General features: G+C 49.4%; 7 protein-coding genes across 7 annotated transcripts; 3 read left to right on the forward strand and 4 right to left on the reverse strand.

Annotated features, from left to right (window-relative positions):
- Nucleotides 1-2,263: 2,263 nt before the first annotated feature.
- Nucleotides 2,264-4,041, reverse strand: MIND_01134800 (uncharacterized protein; the record flags this gene model as incomplete). Its single annotated transcript, XM_037367893.1, has 4 exons — nt 2,264-2,873; nt 2,921-3,161; nt 3,214-3,844; nt 3,892-4,041. 4 exons carry the CDS (start codon nt 4,039-4,041, stop codon nt 2,264-2,266), a joined length of 1,632 nt encoding a protein of 543 aa, XP_037215725.1.
- Nucleotides 4,042-5,714: 1,673 nt separating this feature from the next.
- MIND_01134900 (uncharacterized protein) lies at nt 5,715-7,151 on the forward strand (the record flags this gene model as incomplete). The annotated part of the gene is made up of 1 exon (XM_037367894.1): nt 5,715-7,151. The coding sequence occupies one exon, from the start codon at nt 5,715-5,717 to the stop codon at nt 7,149-7,151; it is 1,437 nt and encodes a 478-aa protein (XP_037215726.1).
- A 3,855-nt stretch (nt 7,152-11,006) lies between these two features.
- MIND_01135000 (uncharacterized protein) lies at nt 11,007-12,428 on the reverse strand (the record flags this gene model as incomplete). Its single annotated transcript, XM_037367895.1, has 1 exon — nt 11,007-12,428. One exon carries the CDS (start codon nt 12,426-12,428, stop codon nt 11,007-11,009), a length of 1,422 nt encoding a protein of 473 aa, XP_037215727.1.
- Nucleotides 12,429-14,480: 2,052 nt separating this feature from the next.
- On the forward strand, nt 14,481-15,575 carry MIND_01135100 (Heat shock protein 70; the record flags this gene model as incomplete). The annotated part of the gene is made up of 7 exons (XM_037367896.1): nt 14,481-14,576; nt 14,624-14,647; nt 14,769-14,894; nt 14,945-15,056; nt 15,109-15,243; nt 15,278-15,342; nt 15,393-15,575. The coding sequence occupies 7 exons, from the start codon at nt 14,481-14,483 to the stop codon at nt 15,573-15,575; spliced, it is 741 nt and encodes a 246-aa protein (XP_037215728.1).
- Nucleotides 15,576-17,072: 1,497 nt separating this feature from the next.
- Nucleotides 17,073-18,073, reverse strand: MIND_01135200 (Protein related to pac2; the record flags this gene model as incomplete). The annotated part of the gene is made up of 7 exons (XM_037367897.1): nt 17,073-17,223; nt 17,275-17,375; nt 17,435-17,518; nt 17,565-17,643; nt 17,691-17,728; nt 17,778-17,821; nt 17,878-18,073. The coding sequence occupies 7 exons, from the start codon at nt 18,071-18,073 to the stop codon at nt 17,073-17,075; spliced, it is 693 nt and encodes a 230-aa protein (XP_037215729.1).
- A 186-nt stretch (nt 18,074-18,259) lies between these two features.
- On the forward strand, nt 18,260-20,175 carry MIND_01135300 (uncharacterized protein; the record flags this gene model as incomplete). Its single annotated transcript, XM_037367898.1, has 7 exons — nt 18,260-18,355; nt 18,401-18,533; nt 18,583-18,855; nt 18,902-19,077; nt 19,124-19,254; nt 19,302-19,840; nt 19,891-20,175. Exons 1-7 carry the CDS (start codon nt 18,270-18,272, stop codon nt 20,173-20,175), a joined length of 1,623 nt encoding a protein of 540 aa, XP_037215730.1. The 5' UTR covers nt 18,260-18,269.
- Nucleotides 20,176-21,153: 978 nt separating this feature from the next.
- Nucleotides 21,154-22,605, reverse strand: MIND_01135400 (uncharacterized protein; the record flags this gene model as incomplete). Its single annotated transcript, XM_037367899.1, has 1 exon — nt 21,154-22,605. One exon carries the CDS (start codon nt 22,603-22,605, stop codon nt 21,154-21,156), a length of 1,452 nt encoding a protein of 483 aa, XP_037215731.1.
- Between the last annotated feature and the right edge of the window lie 800 nt (nt 22,606-23,405).

Raw genomic sequence — 23,405 nt, forward strand, 5'->3', positions numbered from 1 at the left:
CGTGCAAACGCCTCAAGTCCAGAGTGCGACCCTCCAGCGGTTGTCGTTGGACGAACCAAGAGCGAACCCACGTTTGGTTCGTCACGGTTACGCAGCAAGTCTTCGTCCTCCAACCCTGACACCCAATTCTCCTACAAGTAAGAGTTAACCATGAGAATATCCGTCGTCGCTAATTCTGGCCTAGAATTTCATGCAAGCTCGCAACGCCTCAGTTTACCGCCACGTTGGCTGCTACAGACGCTCCAAATGCTGCTTCAAATCTTTGGCGCGCCGTCCAGCACGTTTCACTGTTCATCTCCACCAAGGACAACACTTCGTGCGTGTTTTATGCCTACACTTTGAAAGATCTAATGTATGCTCTCAAATCTAGCGGGCCTCGCATTGCGTGGATCACAATATGCTCTAAACTAATGGAGTCCATAACGGCTGCTCCCGCTTTCAATTCCCACGCTCTTAGTCTGCTGCTATCTCAGCTACCAGTACTCCCAATGTGGCGAGCAGCGGGTTTCCCTGCTCACATCCACGAAGTCGGGGTTGTGTTGCTGCCCAATCCGGTCATCTTGGACGCCGACGAGCCCAGTGACTGGTTTATGGCAGATTATGCAGTGGATAGACGACATCTGAGTTCGCATACTTGGACTGTCCCCTCAGACTTTCCTCGTTGATTTACCAACTGGACGACGCGTTTTCGGGAAAGGCCATCACTTCAGAGCAATATTATCAACATGCCATCAAGGTATCGGAACTCTTCGAAGAGCGGAAGTTTTCGAAGAGCGGAACTCGCTATGGTCCATATAAACAAGCAGACCGAGCGCATACGTTATAGAACTCGCCCACTTCAAACATGACGCCCAGCGTTACTTCACCTCCCTCACCCGCAACTCGTGAAGCTCTCACGTCTTTCGATATCCTTGGGGTCATCTTTGAAGCCTGTCTTGCCTTGAACTTTCCCGTCAACTGGCGGAAGGAGGTTCAGAAACAGATGGCTCTTGGGGCGGTATGCAGATGTTGGAGACTCGCCTTGGAGTCACTTCCCGCCTTGTGGTCGCACATAATTCTGGTCCCGCAAATGCCTCCGTATTACATCGACAAGGTTGTTCGGCTTGCCAAGCAAGCTCCGAAACGTTTGCGCATTGGCCTTGACCTGGACTTCAAATTGGATACCACATTCCTGTCTTCGATTGTGGCTCTGCTAGCTGCTAAAGCAGAGACAGTCATTCATATCTCCGTGCATTATTGGTCCTACTCCGCCTGGGTCATATTTGTCCACCACCTATTGACAATCAACCCTCAACCAACATTCGCCTCACTCGAGAAATTCTCCGCGACTCCCATCTCTTCCTCGAATACATCTACGGCTACTTCGTTGAGTCTAATTGGGGATATTTCTTCTTATATCGATTCCATTGGCCATCGTGCGACGCATTCATCTTCCTTGGTGGGGACTCAACCAACGATTGGATTTCCTCGATCCAGGGGTCCAGGTCTCGGCTCCCGCACAGTTTCTTGCACATGCGCTTTTCGTTCAGGCCGTTCACCTTCTATTCATACGATGGTTACGTTTGTCCCCTCATCCGGACTCGGTTGGCATCATCAGCTCATTGTTCAAACCTGCTTGGGTTGATGCCAGAGCAACATATGTTTAATTATCTAGGGATATGGCACGCCTACCACTCCAACTTTATACGACCTTGACCGTATATCATGCATTTTGTCCTATCGTTCCATTAACTTTTTCCACGTCACCTACAAATTTTCTATGCCCTTGAATAAATCAGTTTCGTTCATGCGCTCGCTTCTGACATGCGAATTCGTTTTTCCGAGTGTTCGATCCGGTGCTTTGAAACTTCAATTCCACTCGACCAGTTGATTTATGCATCGTCCAGTCAAGCTTCTGGCAAGTAGAGTTATAATAGCAAGCAATATTTCAAGCAGTGCTGGGTAGTCGGTTCAGCAGAAACCATATCATTGCGAGGGAGTCGTGGACATGGTACGATGAAGAATTTCGAGCTTGTAGCCTTGGTTTTAGCGGACTGGTATGAGAGTCTAAGCTGACGAATGCTCATGACCACTTCGGGGATTAAAAGGACATTGTGGGCAAAAGGACAAGATCGTACGACGAAAAACAAAACAATTGTTTCAATTAAGTAGTTTCTGTCAAAATTTTTGTCCCTCCTTCAACCGTTATCATGTACTACATTGTACCAGATTACAGCAAGGCATTATTGTAGAACGACAACAACATCAGTAAACAAGCGGCTGACTACGACACTAGTTCCATAACAATACGCAAGGCTTCTTGCCAGATCAGTTTGCGCATATCCATACTAGGTACATTGCACGCGTCGAGCCCAGCACCATGCAGTCTGGCATCCAGACTTGAGAGTTGTACTGGAAGAAGCGGGCAAAGGGGCGATTCACAAACCACCGAATTGAGCCGTGCAGGAAGGGATTCCGAACGCTCCTCATTGTTGTGGTTGAAGACATGTTCCCGAATGCGAGCATCACGTTGAGCCTCATGATCCACGCCATAATGAGGCAGATCTTCAAGGGGTTGGTCTTCGAGGGATTCATCTGCAAAAGGTAAAGTATGGACGCCTTCTTCAACCTGACCGAATAAAAAGATATCAGCAGGTGAGCGATTGGGCTCGCCACGAATTTGCAGAACATGGAAATTCCAGGTGTTGACCCAAGCTTGGGCCTCATTATTGAGTGCAGGTAGAAAGAGATGGTGTAAAAGCCAGATATGTAGGTCATCGTCGACATGCAAACCATAATATTGCTCCAGGGACATGAAGAAGTCATACCACTTCACTCCCAGGCCTTGAGTCCAGTCTAACCAAAGGCGTTCAATGCGGGTATTGTGAATGCTCCTGAGAAATCATTCAGTTGGGATAATATGCGAGACAAAGTACATGACCTGCCAAAAATGTAGGAACCCCGACCCGGACCACGCAGTCGCTCCATTGCCTCTGCGACTTGGACATTTTCGACGCCGTGATCTCCTCGAACTCTGCTCGGCACACCATACAGTGCTGTTGCTTCCAAGAACAGACAAAGGACTGTATATGAACGATTGTTGTTGTGAACTCGCAAGCCAGTCACGAATCGCGATTTCCCGTCAATGAACGCATGGGTGACCAACTTCCATCGGATGAGACCTTTACAATCTGCTCAGTTATACTGTAGCTTCTGTATCAAGGCACCACTGACCATGTTGTCCATCGTGATGCCACAATGAATTGACCGCTGGAACCCAATACTTCTTCCGTGAAATCTTGCGGCGGCCAAACGATGGTGGGGCCCCACGCACTCTCACCATCGATGATCGTAGTCGTGAACGAGATACACGGACACCCTGGCTAGCCAGCTGTCCCATGACCATACTCCTGCCGGCATTAGGAAAAAGTTGAAAAATAGCGAAAGTCAAGGAATCGAGGTGTTGGTCGGATATATCAGTATGCCGAGTGGAACGTCCGCATGCAACGTTACGCCGCCGTTCCTCGGAGCCGTCCGGCAGAGCCAAGGACTGAAACACTGGCGCACCGGGAGCGACCAGATTAAGATCCAACAACCTCCGCCGCACTGTTCTAGGTGAGCAGCCAAGGACTCGCGCAATCTGAGTGGGTCCCTTGAGCTGTATCGCCTCTCGGAGGAAGTTGTCTTCTATCACGATAGACCGTCGACCCCCTCGGGATGTGGAGGCCCCGAGTTGTACCACATCTATTGGGTGCCGTTTATGGCGTTCTGGATCTGTTTGGCCAGCCTTCTCGAGGTCATTGACCATATCGTGGATATTATGAGATAAGCGTTGGAATTCATCGGTGGGAAATATATCGCGATGCTGGTAGTTATCAGGAAGGGAGCTGCAGGACTGATAGATCATCTTACTTGCTGGGCGGAATGGAGGAGAGCAAGGCAATCATTACGCCGGCCGCGAATTTGCGCTTCTTCTTGACTTTGTGTGCGAAGAAGGGCTGAGACAGCCTCTTCGAGTGCCACGTAGGCGGAGCGAAGATTATCAAGGCGGTATTCGTCCATCTAGCTGGGAAAACAAGACGAGGAAGAGTGGGGAAAAACGATGTTGCAAGCTCGCACAGGATTCTAGGCCAGAATTAGCAACGACAGATATTCTGAAGGACAACCATTACTTGTGGGTGGGAGAATTGGGCGTCCAAAGGGAGGAGAAAGACTTGCTGAGGAACTGTTAAAAACAAAAAACGTGTTAAATCAAATTGATTGACGCTATGGATGAGCGCTGAGCCGCTCGCAAAATAAGCAAAGCTCTGCTGTGGTCGAGCAATAAACCCGCGACAAGTTGATGAACAGGGAAACCCGCTGTTCGACGACCGACGGTCCAGAGACGGCGTTGATGGCAACTTAGGGTCACATATCATATCATCGCATCGCGTGACATCCTGATCACGTCTTCTGGGAAAGTCTCCAGTGGTTGTCGTTGGACGAACCAAGAACGAACCCACATTTGGTTCGTCACGGTTGCGCAGTAAGTCCTCGTCCTCCAGCCCCGACACCCAAGTCTCCCACAAGTAGTAAGAGGTGTTATTGAGAACTGCCGTTGCTAATTCTGGCCTAGACGTTCTCGCAACATCTCAGTCTACTGCTACATCGTCTACTGATATCTTGGCCAGCATCTCGCAATGCGACGAACGGCGGGTTTCCCTGTTCACCCCCACCAAGGCCAATACTTCGTGCGTGCTTAATTCTCCACTTTTAAATATCTAATGCGCGCTCTCAAATCCAGGGGCCTCACGTTGAACAAACATTCAATGTGTTTTCTGTACTAATGAATTAATGGAGTCCATATCGACTGGCCATACTCTCGCGCTTTTAACACCCAATTCTTCACCACGGGTCTCTTTGCTAAAGTCCACAGTGCGACCCTCCAGCGGTTGTCGTTGGACGAACCAAGAGCGAACCCACGTTTGGTTCGTCACGGTTACGCAGCAAGTCTTCGTCCTCCAACCCTGACACCCAATTCTCCTACAAGTAAGAGTTAACCATGAGAATATCCGTCGTCGCTAATTCTGGCCTAGAATTTCATGCAAGCTCGCAACGCCTCAGTTTACCGCCACGTTGGCTGCTACAGACGCTCCAAATGCTGCTTCAAATCTTTGGCGCGCCGTCCAGCACGTTTCACTGTTCATCTCCACCAAGGACAACACTTCGTGCGTGTTTTATGCCTACACTTTGAAAGATCTAATGTATGCTCTCAAATCTAGCGGGCCTCGCATTGCGTGGATCACAATATGCTCTAAACTAATGGAGTCCATAACGGCTGCTCCCGCTTTCAATTCCCACGCTCTTAGTCTGCTGCTATCTCAGCTACCAGTACTCCCAATGTGGCGAGCAGCGGGTTTCCCTGCTCACATCCACGAAGTCGGGGTTGTGTTGCTGCCCAATCCGGTCATCTTGGACGCCGACGAGCCCAGTGACTGGTTTATGGCAGATTATGCAGTGGATAGACGACATCTGAGTTCGCATACTTGGACTGTCCCCTCAGACTTTCCTCGTTGATTTACCAACTGGACGACGCGTTTTCGGGAAAGGCCATCACTTCAGAGCAATATTATCAACATGCCATCAAGGTATCGGAACTCTTCGAAGAGCGGAAGTTTTCGAAGAGCGGAACTCGTTATGTTCCATATAAGCAGGCAGACCGAACGCCTACGTTATAGAACTCGCCCACTTCAAACATGACGCCTTGCGTCACTTCACTCACAACGAATCAAGCTTTGGCCATGATCGACATCCTTGGGGTCATCTTCGAAGCCTGTCTTGCCTTAAACTTTTCTGTCGAATGGCAGAGCGACGTTCGCCAAAAGATGGCTCTTGGGGCAGTGTGCAGGTGTTGGAGACTCGTCTTGGAGTCACTTCCCGCCTTGTGGTCGTGCATAATTCTAGTCCCGCGAATGCCTCAGTACTACATCGACAAAGTTTTTCGTCTTGCCAAGGCAACTCCGAAACGTTTGCGCATCGATATCTACTCGGAATTGGCCCCCACATTCTTACCCTCGATTGCCGCTCTCTTGGTCGCTACAGCAGAGACCGTCACTCATCTCTGCGTGCAATATTCCTCTTATTCCACATGGGATGGATTTATCAACCACATATCAGCAATCCACTCCCAACCACGCTTTACCTCACTCCAACAATTCTCCGCTACCACTCCTATCCCTCTTTGGAGTGAACTTGACGCTGACCTCCCTCATCGGTTCCCGGGTTATGCCCCAAATCTGCAGCACCTCCTCCTTCATGGGTTGCCTTTGTCCTCATTTGCCGTTGGTCCCAATATTAATTCTTTGGCCCTCACAAATTTGAACTCGGTCTACGATGATGCGACATCCACCGTGTTTGCCCTCTGCCTCTTGGACACCCTTCGTCACACTCCCAGACTCAGCATGCTCATGGTTGGCGCTCCACCAGAGTCCACCCTCCATCTTAATGCGTCAAATTCGCTTGCACCTGTGGTTCTTCCTCATTTGCACACTTTCTCTTTTCTTTGCATGCTGTCCTCGACACATCGCTGTGGCTTTTTGGCCTCCTTGATTGTCGCCCCACAACTTCAAACACTATCCGTGGGTTTGGCCAATGTTCCCAATACGAAGGACTTCATCTCGCTAAATTCATCCAAAATCTCCGTCATCGCGGGGCTCCATCTTTTGGGCAACACATCTGCTTACCTCGAGTTCACTAGTGGCGGCGCCCAAAAGCTTTTGTCTTCTTTGACTGGGAGCAACCTTCGATCCATCGATTTCCTCGATCTCGTGGGTAGTTTTGATTTCGATGCTGATCACATCGTCGATGTTCAACGAGGGCTCTTGGAAATTCTTACCCATGCACTCTCTTTACCTGCTATTCGCCTGCTGGTCATACCGCCGTTATTTTTACCTCCACATCCCGGCTCACGTAGAAGCTTGATGTCATCTCTATTCGACGATCTTCCGAGGGATTCCAAAGCCAAACACATCTTGGAAGCACATGCAGTGTGTCTCTCTTCGGAGGAAAATCATTCAAACTGTGGTTTATTGTGGTCTTGGGAGCATCGAACACTTACCTTGCGAAGTGAACCCAGTCATTATAGAGTGGGATGGTTCGGAGCTGAATTTTTTGTACCGGTTAATTTTCTCTAATACTTGTTATATCTCAAATAAGGCCGCTCCTTCCTTACAGTCTGACCACTCACTGAGCTGAGCTGCCTTGATTATCATTGACACACTTGTCGGGAACATGAATGACCATTTCCTAAATAGTAGGCGGGACTCTAAGTCTGAGGCTAAGCGCACAAGTTTTGACTTGTGCGTCGGTGGGCGGCGATGGAGTGGCTCCGGACTCTTCCGACGATTGGCTTCAACCCTCGGCTCCTTCTAATACTTCAATTTCGTCAGTCGGACCGTGTTGCCGCGTATTAATCCAATCCAATCCAATCCCCCTCCACACGATGTGTTATTTTTGGTCGTCACACTCTTTGGTCGGCGTCACACTTTCCCCCTCTCAGACCAAATTCACTGTCTGACTGCGGGAGACAAACGCGATGCACCGCTATAGGTACGAAATCTGCTCTCTCGGTAACAACTCTTTTCAGTACTGACTAACGCCTATGCAGTGCCGCCTCCGTCAACGCCACACTCGCCATAATACTCTTCAGCCTCGACAAACCGTCATGAGACAACTACGACTCCATTTTCAGCCCCAAAGGTTGCCGTACCCCTTCCCCCGACTCCTGCTACCTCAACGCTGAATCGGCCGAAAATATCGAATGCATATTTACTTCCTCTGGCTATGCAATTCCACCACCGCCCCCTCCCCAAGAACGGGCCAGTCCAGTTCCAAATTGGTCGGCTCCTCCTCCACCACCAGCACATATGGCTTCGTCGCCGTATAGTGCATATGCAGAACCGCCTATTCGCTCCGCATGTTCAACAAAAGCTTTACATCTCCCTCCTCCGCCACGTACTTCGTCTCGCGCCGAGTCTGTGACTCGTTCTTCAATCGACCAAGTTCAGAGAAAAGCGTCTCCTGCTTCTTTTGCAACGCCATCACATCATTCACCAGAAACCCACTTAAACGTCGCTGCACCAACAGTCGGTGCCCCTCGAACTCACGGAACGAGCGGGTCAAGGCAGCTGCCCCGCATCGCTACAGTATGTCCATGACCTGTTCCCTGATTGAGAAGTTTAGTGGCTTCTTCCACCGACAACAATGAGGGAGCAATCACCAACCATGATGAGGAAGAAGAAAAAAGTCAACAACAGTTGGCAAGGCCGTTAGAAATGAGAGTCAACGCTCGCATGACCATCCCTCCCCATGCCCGGGTCCCAAAGAGTTCCTCCCAACTGGAGGAACAGTGAGGAAGATGACAGCAGCGATGGAGAGGAGAGTGGGGAAGAGGGTGAAGACGACGAGAGCAGTGGCCAGAAGGATGAAGACGACGAAGATGATCCAGAGGAACAAGAATGATGCTCTCTGATTCTTTGCCCCTTCAACTGCAATGCTTGTATATAGGTAATATGGTAAATCCCCCTTATTGGACAACTATACCAGATCTAGTACCTTACTGTCGTCAACCTACCTCTTGCGTGCACATACGACCAAAGACTAGGCTGCTAACCAAGGACAGAATAAATTGTCATTCTATCTCCAACCTGCGTCCACTGCCGTCGCGTTGTCTACCTCTCTTGCTCAACACCGATATCCTTCATCTTGCCGTCCAATAGTGAATGCCTTCTTGCTGCTATTTGTCGTCAGCTCGATGTTGTGTTGGGACATAGCCCTCGTCCGCAATTTGCGCTCCACTTTCAAGAGTGATGTCAAATTTAAAGGCGCTCGTCCGCTTTCCCGACAGACAACGGACCGTAGATACGACTGGGCCGGCCAAACTTCGGGATACTTGGCCACAAACCGATTCTCCGAATCAAGTCTTTCAGTGAAAGACTTTCACTGCATCTGGATCAGAAGCTAACAGTCGTAGTTGCCAGAAAGTAAACGAGCACCAGAACTGAGAGCGCGACTGTGTCTGAAGATCATTAGTCAGAGCAAACGCGCGACCTAATGTAAACCTTTTCCACTGTTGGGCCCTTCTGTCAATCGATCCAATCTCTCGTCTTCCACTCGCAGCTGCTCAGTGTTGAAACCCCTCAGAATTCGTATCGTATCTCGTCCTCTATTGCGCGATAGCGCTACGTACGCGTAAAATGGTGTCAGTTTACCGGTCGGCGGGTCACCGAGGTTGATGATTTCATATTCGAGAGTCTGCACTTGGGACTTGAAGCCGGTAAATGCATATGCTGGAGTCATCACATATTGCCGTCGCTTTACTGTTCTCGACTTCGGAGTGCCGCCTGTAGGAATTTGGAATGACACTGCCGAGGGGACAACAGGCAGAACGCCGTCTGGTAAGCCACTGATAAAGCCAAAGGTCCTGGTGTCTGGCTCGAATAACAACACCGCCGGCGGAAATCGCAGCATGACTTTACCCTCTTGGTCGGTCATTAACGGATATGACTCTTTGTGATCAAGCTTCAGGTCCACAATGGTTCCACAAGTCCCATTTGCGAGGTCTGCTTTGGTTGCGATGTTGAAAAGAACCATCGCTCGCATGCCTGGCGAGATGTTCACCTGTTCTTCGAGTTTGCCTGTCTGCTTTTGAGTCTTGCTCGTCGGTGAAATATACCCCCAAACCCTTTCAAGAATCATATTTGCCTAGAATGGCCAACGATACGAGTCTGTAGATGTGCATATATGCGTAGATAATGCAACGATATAACTCACAAAATTTGAAACTTATCAAACACTCGCGAGACTGTCAATGGGAAACCATGCTCTCATTAAATCGATTAGCAGTCAAGACTCACATTCAATCGCTCTGGCAGCATGAGGGATCATGATGAAAGTCAAGTTGTTCCAATCCAATGCTAGTGCGTCGATTTCTTGCTTGATGAACCAATGCACGACGGTTGGGAAGGGGTGAAGAATGATGTCGACACGAGGATAGAAGTCACTGACGAGGGACATGTAGTGGATTCCCCTCCAGACCCAGGTTGCGAATACATTGCTAGCCTCGATACACCCGCTCGAGACGTACTTCGATTGACTGTGCGTGATGGTTCACAAGGATGAGAGTGATTCTATCTTCGCTCCACTCAGAAACCCAGCATGGTCCCTGTATATCAGTCCCGATGAGAGATTGAAGAATTGCTGAACCAACAGCCCATATTCCACTCCAGTCGAGGCCTTCGAGAACTCCTCGGGTAAAAGATTTAAAAGTTTCGCGGAAGTCAGAAGTGAAATCATCCAGTATCATGTAAGACGTAGGGTAGTTCGTAGTGGGAAAACTGTGTTCTCGTTACTACGCTGTGGCCAAATGTCGACAAAATCCTTGAATGATAGCATGCACAATAATCTCGCTCAGGCTACAGTAGTGCCGGCTTTTTCAATGAGTAGTTCGTTCGCTGCAATCGTGTGATAGGCTTAGCAAGAATAAAAATAGACAATAAGTAGTCGACGCACCATTCGTCCAAAGTTTCTGGGCAACAACGGCGGGCAGTAGAGTATTTGGCCCGTACGGGAGTGTGTCAATGTGCCGCATCTCTTCAGAGGGAGCAACTCGTTGCCACGCTAGCTGAACGAGTGTTTGACGGCTTCAAAAGATTGCTGCTGTAGCGTCACCCAATCTACGTGATAAGCAACACACGTACCAAGCCACCGCCATGCATATCGGCGGATGTCGTCTGAGTCACTAAAGGTTGTCGTTGTTGGATAAGCAACGATATTATGGCGTGTCTGAGTGCGCGCCTTGGTGGGCGCCTTGTCTTTCCAAGGTCTTTGACTCTTTGGACTTTGGTCATGACCAAGAAAGTATTTGATCATTGATGGCACGTAAGTAAGTATTCGACATATTCCTATCCTCTATTAGAAAACGCAAGGGACTCGAGATGAATAGATATAGTTGAACGAGAAATTGATGAATGGAATTGCTGGAAAGATGACTAGATATAATTGGAAGGAAGTGGACGAATTCCAGGCGTAGAATGACTGGCTCTACTTGCCTGCTGAAGTCCTTCAAAGTCCCAGGACCACAGGCGACCACAATTGGAATGTCCACCGCCTGAAACAGGGCACAACGCATGTTCTTCGAAAATATGTTTTACCTCACCTCGCGTTGAAACAGGCTCCAACAAAGACCGTATCAAGTCGGTGGCGGAGGGCGAGTGTGGGGTTGAACGTAACGGTCGTATGACCAAGAGACGAACAGCCGGAAGGGTAAGTGCATGTGCAAGGATTTCAAGGAACTGCGTTTGAACCCAAAGCTGTCGCTCGGCATCGAAAGTAAAAAGGCCACCGGTATTGAGAAAATCCAGATGCCGCAGTTTACTCCCCGTCAACGACGACAAAAGTTTTGCGGGACCACTGGTCAAATCGATGTAAAGAGAAATGTGGCCAATTAGACGCAGAAGAGTAATGGTGGAAAGATGGGTTTCATTGGCGGAGATGAAGTTATGAGAGTTATGGTTGCTCGCCAAGCCCAATGAAAGCGTATGGAGCTTCGGAAGTTTGATTAGGGATATCAAGAAGCCGCAGGGGTGCGGCGATTGCATATTGCAGAGAAACGATAGGGTGTGGAGGCAGGGAAGAGTAAGTGGGCGGTGGGTGTCAAATCGGGTAGTGAAGGATTCATTGACATCAATGATAAGAGTTTCAAGGTGGGGTGTCTGGCGGAGAGAATCCAGGAAGGTGGCAGCGAAATCGGAAGAAGCCGGATGGTCTTGAACCAAGTTTGTGAGGGCCAACGATATGAGGTTGGGACCGACTACAAACGAGGACAAGGGAAGGCCGTCAAGATGGAGATGCTGCAGGTCTACCGCGGCACCGGGAAACAAACGAGGGAGGTCGGCGTCAAATGCGCTCCAGGAAGAGACCGAACGCGTCGCGGAGAAGCGCCGGAGTGATGTGAAGTTTGGGTGAGGGTTGGTTGCTGAGATGTAGTTGACAAATGTATCCCAGTCGGAGTAGGAAGAATATTGCACGGAGATAGAAGTGACTGTCTTCGCTGCGGCAACCAGAAGATCGGCAATCGAAGACGAGAATGGGGAAATCAATTGCGAACTGAGGTCAAGGTTGATGCTCAAATGTTTCCGAGCATGCCTTGCGAGCCAAAAAACCTTGTGGATGTAATACTGAGGCATTTGTGGCATCAGAATGATATGCGACCACAAAGCGGGAGTCGACTCCAAGGTGAATTTCCACAACTTGCACACCGCCCCAAGAGTGATCTTTTGCCGAACGTCGTTCTGCCATTCAAGTGAGATATCTAAGGCGAGGCAGGCTTTAAAGATGACCCCAAGGATATCGAAAGACGTGAGAGCTTCACGAGTTGCGGTTGTGGAGGGTGCAGTTTCGCGATATGCCATTTGGAGTGATTCGGTTGGTACGTTGTCGAAACTCGCTCTGCCCTTTTATATGGGCTATAGGGAGTTCCGCTCTTCGAAAACTTCCGCTCTTCGAAAACTTCCGCTCTTTGAAGAGTTCCGATACCTTGATGGCATGCTGATAATGTTGCTCTGAAGTGATGGCCTTTCCCGAAAACGCGTCGTCCAGTTGGTAAATCAACGAGGAAAGTCTGAGGGGACAGTCCAAGTATGCGAACTCAGATGTCGGCGATCTACTGCATAATCTGCCATAAACCAGTCACTGGGCTCGTCGGCGTCCACGATGACCGGATTGGGCAGCAACACAACCCCGACTTCGTGGATGTGAGCAGGGAAGCCCGCTGCTCGCCACATTGGGAGTACTGGTAGCTGAGATAGCAGCAGACTAAGAGCGTGGGAATTGAAAGCGGGAGCAGCCGTTATGGACTCCATTAGTTTAGAGCATATTGTGATCCACGCAATGCGAGGCCCGCTAAATTTGAGAGCGCGCATTAGATATTGAAAAGTGGAGAATTAAGCACGCACGAAGTATTGTCCTTGGTCGAGACGAACAGTGAAACGTGCTGGACGGCGCGCAAAAGATTTGAAGCAGCATTTGGAGCGTCTGTAGCAGCCAACGTGGCGGTAAACCGAGGCGTTGCGAGCTTGCATGAAATTCTAGGCTAGAATTAGCGACGACGGATATTCTCATGGTCAACTCTTACTTGTAGAAGAATTGGGCGTCAGGGTTGGAGGACGAAGACTTGCTGCGCAACCGTGACAAACCAAACGTGGGTTCGCTCTTGGTTCGTCCAACGACAACCGCTGGAGGGTCGCACTCTGGACTTGAGGCGTTTGCACGAAGAGAAGACTTGGAATTGTGATGTCACGAGATCAAATCAGATCTAGATGTGACAGGACCCGTGCAAATCCCTATTGAGGTCAGATACCGCAATCCGGACAAATTTTTGGAAAATTTGACGAAGGTTTGACCAGAATCCGGACAGAAATCGGGCCAGAAGCGGACATCTTTGATTCAGAATCCGGACAAGACCTCCGGCTGTTGGGGAGGTTGAATCTCAAATCCGGACAAACTTTTGGCATGATCAACCCACAACGCAAATAAAATTTAGGATACGGTAGGAAGTGAACATTGGAACAAGTATTGCCCCTGACTGCCCCAAAAAAACATGTCCCGGTCAACAGCCATCGAATTTTTTGACGACGAAGACCTCACTGCTTCCAACGACCAATGGAGGGAAGCAGACTGGATTGGGTGTGGTCGGACATGGAAATTCGAAAGATGTCCCACGTTCAACCGCAATCCAAGCAGAACGCACCCGCCGTATTCCGTGGTCTCTGTCCTCACCACCGTGCAACGAAAGGGAAAAGCGAATATAAATGTGCTAGATATAGAGGAGGAGGATGGAATAGAGGAGTAACTGTATGGTATTCACTCTAAAAACGTTCTCAGATGGTTTTTTTTTGCGGTTTCTACGGTTTCTGCGATTTTTTTGAGGTCGGAACGGAATCCGGACAAAATTTCGGGATTTCTCGCATGTCTGAGCCAAATCCGGACAACACTGGTCAAGTCCGATGTCCAAAAAATCCGGACAAATTTTGGCCAAGCTCGTTTTCAGAATCTGACCTCAATAGGGATTCACACGGGTCCTGATGTGACGGACCGCCATCAACAACCCTCCGCTCAACGTTGAACAGTGGGTTTCCCTGTTCACCTTCGGGCAGGCTGGACGGATTTAAAACCTCTTGGCCGTTGGCCGCAACTAGGCACGATGATGGGGTTTTAGCGAAAGAAAACAAGCACGCAAACACTTCAAGTTGCAATCGCAAATAATCTCCGACCAAAGCCATGGATAGAGGTCCAGAAATCCACTTTGAATCGCAACGAATAGGATCGTAGCTGGGTACAGCCAAACCTCAAAAGTGTTTCGTTTACCTTGAGGAAGCCGAGCGGGTCCCCACATCAAACATTTGTCCCAACCTGCTTGCGCCCACCACTATCTACTCCAGATACCATCTTTAGCGCCACCATCGATGCTCGTACTCAAACTCGCCTCGCCCGTCTTTTATGCTCTGCTCCATCTCCGAAAACCTACTACCTTTGCCCCAGCGGTTATATCTACTGCACAAGTAAGGGTTGTCCTTGAGAATATCCGTCGTCGCTAATTCCGGCCTAGAATTTCATCCAAGCTGGCAACCACGTTGGCTGCTACAGATGCTCCAGCGTATCCGTGAAGCGGCAGAAAAGGCCAAGATTGAGATTTCGTCAACCGCCCAGACGGAAACTTGCTGTTGATCACCGCCGACGCAACCGGTCCCAAGCATATTAACACGAAACTCCTCCGTTCGCAATTCGAGGCCCTTACTGCTTCCCTCATCCAACGCATTGTCGCTCCCTGCAAGAAGGCGCTGTTCGGTGCTGGCGTCAAGCCCAGCGATGTCCACGAGGTTATCCTTCTGTCAAGAGCGTTTTCGGTCGCGAGCCTATCAATTATAAGAAGGGTGTTAACCCTGACGAGACTGTCGCTATTGGCGCTAGTGCCCAAGGTGGTGTTTTGGTCGGCAACGTCATGGATGTTCTGCTTTTGGATGTTATGCCTCTTTCTCTTGATAAGTCATTGTGTTTCTATCTTTTGGAGTTTAGACTGACGGGTGATCACAGGTATCGAAACTCTCGGTCGTATCATGACCAAGCTCATCACTCGCAACACGACCATTCCTACCAAAAGGTCGCAGGTCTTCACGACTGCCGCTGACGGTCAAACTGCTATCGAGGTCAAGATCTACCAGGGCGAACGTGAACTCGTTGCGAATAACAAACTCCTTGGTAGTTCGTCAGAATTCCCCTGCTCCCAAAGGTGTCCCTCAAATCGAATCACTTTCGACATTGATGCTGGTGGGTTGGTCTGTCTTTTTTGCCATCTACGTTAATCAACATGTTACTAGATTGTCAACGTCTCCGCCAATCTGAAGGACAGGGCTAAAGGACCAGCTATGATCATTGCCTCTTCTTCTGATCTCAGCAAGGACAACATCTACACCTCTCGGACTAGCGCTGAGACGACGGATGGGTATGAGCCTGAACCTTTCCTCACATCAGCGTATCGGAGACATCTGACGTGGCTATAATATATATCTCTTGGGCATTTATCCTCTGAATCCTACGCTTGGGCTGTTGTTCGCAGCAGTTAGTAATCATCTCCTTAGCCTTGCCCATCACCGTCTGTTTCGTCGTGAATTGCTCTTCATTCATTGAATACACACTTTCAATTACAATTGCTGTGTAAAAACGAAGGTTTAAGCACATAAGGAGGTCCTCCTTGTCACTCGAGGACGGAAAAGCGTCTCCTCAAACAACCGCAACGGGGTCCATAGGGCTTGGGGCCCACTCTGCGCGGAGTCCTTCAAACCCAGGAGGTGGGTGGTTGGAAATAGCATCCATGAAGATGAGCCCAAAGCCACGTGTACGGAACCGAATGCTGATAGTAGCGTCGCGGACGCGAATGGCATTGAGGAAGGACTCCGTTCCCAAATCAGGGATGACCTGAACAGTTGCCCCGGCGATTTCCCTTGCGTCTCCCGCGGTTACTCCGTGAAGCCAGACATCGTGTAGCTTCTCTTGATTAGCACTGGTGCGCTGGCGCTTTGATGGGGACTCGCGCTCAGCGGTCGGTGCCTCCCGCGCCTTCATTGAAGAGTAATGTGACACCAGCGAATACTGGGGGAGTTCTGGGCATCAAACTGATGCGTGGATGGCTGCCTGAATCCTCCGTACTGCAGCTGGGATTGGACGGGAGCCTGAGTGGGCGACAAAAAAGGTGTTTCCGAGGCACCCATCGGGAGTGGCATGTTGGATACAGAGATTTGGGGGGTGTAACCCGGGTTGACGCTGCATGGCCTGTAGTGGTCATGCCTTGCACTTGACCTCTCGTGGTGCGAAGAAGGTTAACCTGCGCCTGGAGTTCGTTAATGCGCTGAATGAGAGCGTCGTGGCCTTGGCCTTGCACTTGAGTGAACGACGTCTGCACAGTCAGAAAACGTGTTTCTTCATATCTTTCGCGCGACATTCGACTGTCGGGCCGATGTGCCTCGTCGACATGAGACACGTGAAGCTCAAATGCGGACTGTTTATCATTGAGACGTTCGCGTGCGTCTCCCGCAGATTCCGTACCCGACGGGGCGGGTGTAAGGCCCCATTCCTCGAATAGTACGTTGTCTTCCGTCTGCTCTCCGTCCCCGTCCTTTTTCGATAATGCCGTAGTCGTTGACGAAGAGACTGGTCCATTGACTGTAGAGGCACTGGTCGAAGAGGTGGCGGCTCGAAGAGCAGCAGGGTCAGTCTCCACCATCTGACTAGTTCCAGTCGCTGTAACTCCCGACGCCAAATTCAGGGGAGTATTACTAGTCAAGCTCGCACTAGTTTGCTGAGGGCTTGTTGCCTGAGTGCCGCGTGATACACGGGGAGAGATCTGAGGCAGAGGTGCAAGCTCGTTTGTGGTAGCAGGAGTATTTATCATGTTCATTTGAGGACCAACGAGGCCTCCAGCGTTGTTGACAACAGGAGCTTCGGATGTCATCGTATGGTGAGCAGGGCGTGGGAGAATGGCCCTCTGTCTCTTATCGCCTTTATGCTGGAATCCCATTGAGTTTGCGTGAGATGGCGGGTCGGGCTGATCTGAGTGGCGAGAGTCGTCGAAACATTTCGTGTTGACTGTTTTGTCGCTCAGAAGGGTCAATTGTTGATTCTATCTCAAACAGCGAGGTATTGCCATATGGGCTGCATCGGAGGGTTTAACTAGTGTTGGGGGGAATTGGATAGATAACCAACCTCAGAGATGGCGAGTTCCGTTCGAATCGTAGTTCCACGTTTAATAAATCATTGCGGATGAGGCGAAAATTCATGGGCACAGACGTCGATGGAAATGATGTCTTCAATAACCGAAAAACTAGAATTGGTTCTGAGACGCAGAGTTGAGCAATAAACTTACGTTTAATTCTCCCTTAAGGCAGTCTGAAGCGGCATAGTACGAAATGACCCGGTACTCAGTTTCTTCAACGGTCATTGTAATCATCTGTGAGCTTTTTATCTTCAATCATGAATATCAAACAAAGGTATACCTTCTTAATGAGACCATTTGGCTTGAAGTTGAAACCCTCCTTCGACAGACAATGAAATTGCGTCTCTCTAGAGGCGGCCCTGGGACGAAACTGAAGTTCAGTAATCGTTATATTATATTATCATACTGCGCCTGGTCTTTGCGGCCTATCACTTCTCGTTGAAACTGGCAATAAATGAGTAGTCATATCTAAGACTGAAAATTTGGGTCGCACCACAAAATTTCCTATGGTCGTCGGCCCCGACCATGACAATCCATCTGTGTAATCCGTCAGTAAACTCAGTTTCAGGCTGGAAGACTCTGAAGGATCGCACCATACCACCGTTGTATCTTACTCTCTCCTGGACTGAAAATAAAGACTGCGCCACTCTTGAGTTCAAACTTGAGCTGATGTATGTTGATACGCCGAGTTATACGAGAGATTTTCCCTTCTTGAGCGAGTCTGATGAGGACAAATGCGTCGGCAGTCGTGCTAACATGTCCAAAGTAAGGACTGGCGTCTTGGAGCATGCTACCCAGCGCGACGATGTTCTGGATCAACTTGAAGGTGGTTATTACGAGTCACTCGTTGTCTGTCTTGACGCTCTTCCGATCCATCGCCCCCGACCAAAGTAGGTCGCAATGAACACAGTGAGAAACTTGGTACCCCATCCAAATCGGGGATGATATTCATGACTGTCACATCGCAACTTCCTTTCAACTTTCAATGCACTGTTTTGGGATTCGACATGTCTCGTACGGCAAGCCAGATACCTTCAAACTTGGTATTCCTCATTTCCGTTTGCCGCCGATGTATGTCTTGGTTTACAACGCTCACTCACTGACCATTAAGAAAAGATGGCCGTTTTCTCAGTGTCCATCCAAAGCCTCTCGGCCAGGCAATTCAACTCTCGACGATTTAGTTGATGCAGGCGGCCCATCTGCATCAATGTATGGTAACGAGGATGAGAATTCGGAGCATTCGTGGGAGGTGAGTGATTCCACCGCCGGGAGTGGATCTGTCAATTTCGTCTCACCAGAATAACGATAAATTGGCTTGCACGGAAAAGGAACTCAACCATAACACCTTTGTGGATGGCCCCCAATATCTTCGAGACCGTCTCGCTATCCCAGCTGATTGGGCGATTGGTCTTCATTTAATCGTTGACACAGGAAGACGTCCCAAGACACCAATGTGGATTCTGATTGCCTTAACTCTTGCTGCTAGTCCATCTGGGATACTTTCCTCGCAACAGATTAAGAATGCTCTTTCGGAGCATTTCGTCGCCTTCCGCGAAACAACCTCATGGATGGTAAGGGATTCTTTCTTCGCGACGCAATATTTTCAAAAATTGTCAGAGCAATGTCTACAATACTCTTTCACTCTACACCATCTTTCTTCGGGTCCAAGACTATGTTGACTGGTGCCCAACAAATGACATGGGGTCAAATCGTAGTGCTTACTGGTGTCTCGACTTAACGTCAGGCGAGAGAGTCAGACCGTCGAAGACAAAGAATCGGACGAATCCCAAGGCGTGAGTGGCGCTTCTTCCTATTCGCTCAAATCCAACCAACTACCAGGAAGCAACAGATTGTTGCCCCACAAGACCAGATAGCCTCAACGACATATCACGCAACGGATGTTGACGACAAGAGTGATAGCAGGGAGGATTTTGTGCTGCCTTTAGCCAGTACCGAGAGCGCCTCTCCTGGTGCGTGTTAACCATCCTCTTATAACTAATTCGATATGTTCTGTTAGATATATCCGATCCGGAAGTCGCCCTCCATTGCGCTCATGCCAACTGTATACGCCAGAAAATTGCGCCTGGATGTCATAACAGAATGTGTCGCAACCACTGTGCCCAACGGGGAGGATGCTCGCTATATCGACACAGGAAACATGCAAGCGAAGTAAATGCCGCTCGAGGCTCATTGGCATCCATAGCTTCGGAGTCACTGGGTATCCAGCCCGAATCGCCTTTAAACCGGCCATCTACTAACACAAGTCGAGGCAATTCTTCGGTACCCATACCTCGAGAGCTGCAAATCGCCGTACCTCATTCTAGCGAAGCTCCAGCACCCTGCGTGGTCGCACAAACTTCCCAACCACAACTGTCTACTTTATCTTCAACACTTACAACGGGACCAATTCTTGTCAATGCTTATGAACCTGTCGCAAAACCATTGCCTCTAACGTTGCAAAAGAATGGCACCGACTTAACCCCCATTCTCGCCGTACCTCGTAATCCGATGGACTCGCGATGGAACAATCGTTTCAAGCTCCTCATGTTCATTACCGTTCGTCACTTGTCGTCCTCTAAGTGTCAAAGGACTGATGAATTCCTTAGCCTGGAGAGCGCGAGTCTGCGCTGATCATTGATAACGCTATAAATTGGCCACTATGGCGGGCGTCGGAGGCGGTCGAGGACTGCGCTGTGTTGTTAAACAATTTACAGAAGACGGAAAGAATAGAACTATATGCACCTGGCATTCCTCTATGGTTCTCCATCAAGCCGGATTTCGAACATCACCTCACCCCTGGCTGCACAGTCGCTATGAGGCGCCGCCACCCGGATTGGAACGACCATGATCTGAAGCAGACAATTACTAAATGTATGGAATATGTGGGTTAGCAAGGTTAGCAACGTAAGTTTCAAGGAGTTTCTCAACAATGGCGAAGCTGATTAACGGAAAGATTTTTTATCATGTCCGATCGCAAACCTCCTCCGAGCGACCCTCGTCCACAAGTCGTTGGCTCACATGCTACCGAAAGTTGTCCTAGACTTGTCGTCCTGAATCATCTTAGCCACTCAATCCCGAAGCATCACTTATCGCCCCTTGCACAGTTTTAGTTCGGGGCGGGAGGCAAAGCATGGGTAATTGAAGCTTCTCCCATTGAAAATAGCCAATGTAGCCGATATTTGTGCCTAAGATGTGGTGGGCTCACTCCCATCAATATGATCAAAAGCTAGAGTTGAGCATGTTAATTGTGGTGTCGTTATCGGCCGGCTCGATACCGATGGAAGTGTGACGGAACGGTCACGTGACCGCCCGAGGTATGTTACATATACAATCTGGAAAAAAAACTCCCATTACTGTAGCTCATAAAATGATAAATGTAGGCAAAATGTGGGCAGAAGCACACTTTGATGGCATTTTCTCTGCGAGTACTCATTCAGTTGAGAGTATTTGATCGCCAATGACAGAAAGAAACCACATGTGTCCGGGATCCGGTGTGACAATACCCATATCATGTGAGCATGATTATATTGGGTTATAAGTGACCTATAGACCTAAAACTATTTCGCTTACAGTTACACAAGCTTGGTCGCGCTCTGTTCGCTGACTCATCATTCGGTAAGCGATGTCGCCTTTGTGTAATTTCAAATTTGTGGAGGCTGGCATGATGACCCGGCCCGCTCGATCGATCTTGTCGGTCATCCACATCATTTCACTTCGTGCCGTCGCCTCACTCTGGTCAAATCGATTGAAGAGAGCGAGAAGTCTATCGGATCATTGGTCAATTCTCACCGCCTCATGAAGTGACGAAGCAAAGGAATCAAAAAAGGCATATTCCAGAAGCTTTCTTGGCGAGCAGATACACGATGTAACTAAGACGAACCCGACAAATAAAAAATCGGGAGGAGAGCAGCGTCAAAGTGACTCGCTTTGTGAAAGCGACTCGCTTTGTTTTCCGAGGCAAGTCCACAATAGTCCCAGGACCACATACGACCACACTTTGAATGATCGTCGTCGATGCTAACGCATAATGCATGTTCCTCGAAAATACGTTTAGGTTCGGCCTGCATTGCAACAGGCTCAAGCAAGGACCTGATCAAGCTTGCACGCGAGGCTGGACGCGGGGGCGAGAATAACGGCGGTATGACCACAAGGCGAACATTCGGAAGAGAAAGTGCATGGGCGAGAATTTCAAGGAATTGCGTTTGGATGGAGGCGTTGTGTTCGCTATCGAACGGAAATAGCCCGTCGACATCAAGAAAGTTCAAATGACGAAGCCTGCTCCCTGTCAACGAGGACAAGAGCTTTGCTGGACCATCAGCTGGCTCAATATAGACCGAAATATCGCCGATGAGACGCAGCACAACAATGGTCGAAAGGTGGGTCCCGTTGACCGAGATGAAGCTGTTGGTATTGTGCACACTGGCCAGATGCAATGAGAGACTGTGTAGCTTGGGAAGGTGGATTGGGGAAAGCAAGAAACCGCAGCAATGTGGAAAGGGCGTATTACAAAGAAAGGATAGGGTGTGGAGGCAAGGCAGAACGACTGGTTGGTGGGGCGCAGGCTGGTATGTGATGGACTCATCCACATCAATGAAAAGCGTTTCGAGATGGGGAGTTTGGCGAAGAGAGTTCAGCAATGTCGTCGTGAAAGTGAAAGATGCCGTATCGTCCTGGGCCAAGTCAAGGTTTGTTAAGGCCAACGATATCAGGTTGGGACCAACGACAAACGACGACGGAGGCAATCCGTCAAGATAAAGGACTTGGAGGTTTGCTGCGAGATCTGGAAACGAATGTGGGACGGCATCTTCGAGTTGGTTGTGCAGGGCGGTAGGAGAAGTCGCATAGAAGGATCTGAGCGAGAGAAAGCGGGGTTGAGGACTGGCCGCTGATAAATGGTCGACAAATGTGTTCCAGGCGGAATAGGAAATATATTGAACGGAGATATGAGTGACTGTCTCCGCTTTGGCAACCAGCAGAGCGGCAATCGAAGACAAAAACATGGTATCCAATTTTGAGTCCAGGTCAAGGTCGATGCTCAAACGTTTCGGAGCTTGCTTGGCAAGTCGAAAAACCTTGTCGATGTAATACTGAGGCATTCGCGGGACCAGAATTATGTGCGACCACAAGGCGGGAAGTGACTCCAAGGTGAATTTCCAACACCTGCACACCGCCCCAAGAGCCATCTTTTGCCGAACGTCGTTGTGCCATTCGACAGAAAAGTTCAAGGCAAGACAGGCTTCGAAGATGACCCCAAGGATGTCGATCATTGTCAAAGCTTCGTTTGTTGCGGGTGTGGGAGGTGAAGTGACGCTGGGCGTCATGTTTGAAGTGGGCGATTCAGTTGGGACGATAAGTTCTATAACGTAGGCGCTCGGTCTGCCTGTTTATATAGACCATAACGAGTTCCGCTCTTCGAAAACTTCCGCTCTTCGAAGAGTTCCGATGCCTTGATGGCATGCTGATAATGTTGCTCTGAAGTGATGGCCTTTCCCGAAAACGCGTCGTCCAGTTGGTAAATCAACGAGGAAAGTCTGAGGGGACAGTCCAAGTATGCGAACTCAGATGTCGTCGATCCACTGCATAATCTGCCATAAACCAGTCACTGGGCTCGTCGGCGTCCACGATGACCGGATTGGGCAGCAACACAACCCCGACTTCGTGGAGGTGAGCAGGGAAGCCCGCTGCTCGCCACATTGGGAGTGCTGGTAGCTGAGATAGCAGCAGACTAAGAGCTTGGGAATTGAAAGTGCGAGCAGCCGTTATGGACTCCTTTAGTTTAGAACATATTGTGATCCACGCAATGCGAGGCCCGCTAGATTTGAGAGCACACATTAGATCTTTCAAAGTGTAGGCATAAAACACGCACGAAGTGTTGTCCTTGGTGGAGATGAACAGTGAAACGTGCTGGACGGCGCGCCAAAGATTTGAAGCAGCATTTGGAGCGTCTGTAGCAGCCAACGTGGCGGTAAACTGAGGCGTTGCGAGCTTGCATGAAATTCTAGGCCAGAATTAGCGACGACGGATATTCTCATGGTTAACTCTTACTTGTAGGAGAATTGGGTGTCAGGGTTGGAGGACGAAGACTTGCTGCGTAACCGTGACGAACCAAACGTGGGTTCGC

The sequence above is a fragment of the Mycena indigotica genome (assembly GCF_014461135.1).
Source record: "Mycena indigotica strain 171206Taipei chromosome Unknown Mind.scaff0010, whole genome shotgun sequence".
NCBI lineage: Eukaryota > Fungi > Basidiomycota > Agaricomycetes > Agaricales > Mycenaceae > Mycena > Mycena indigotica.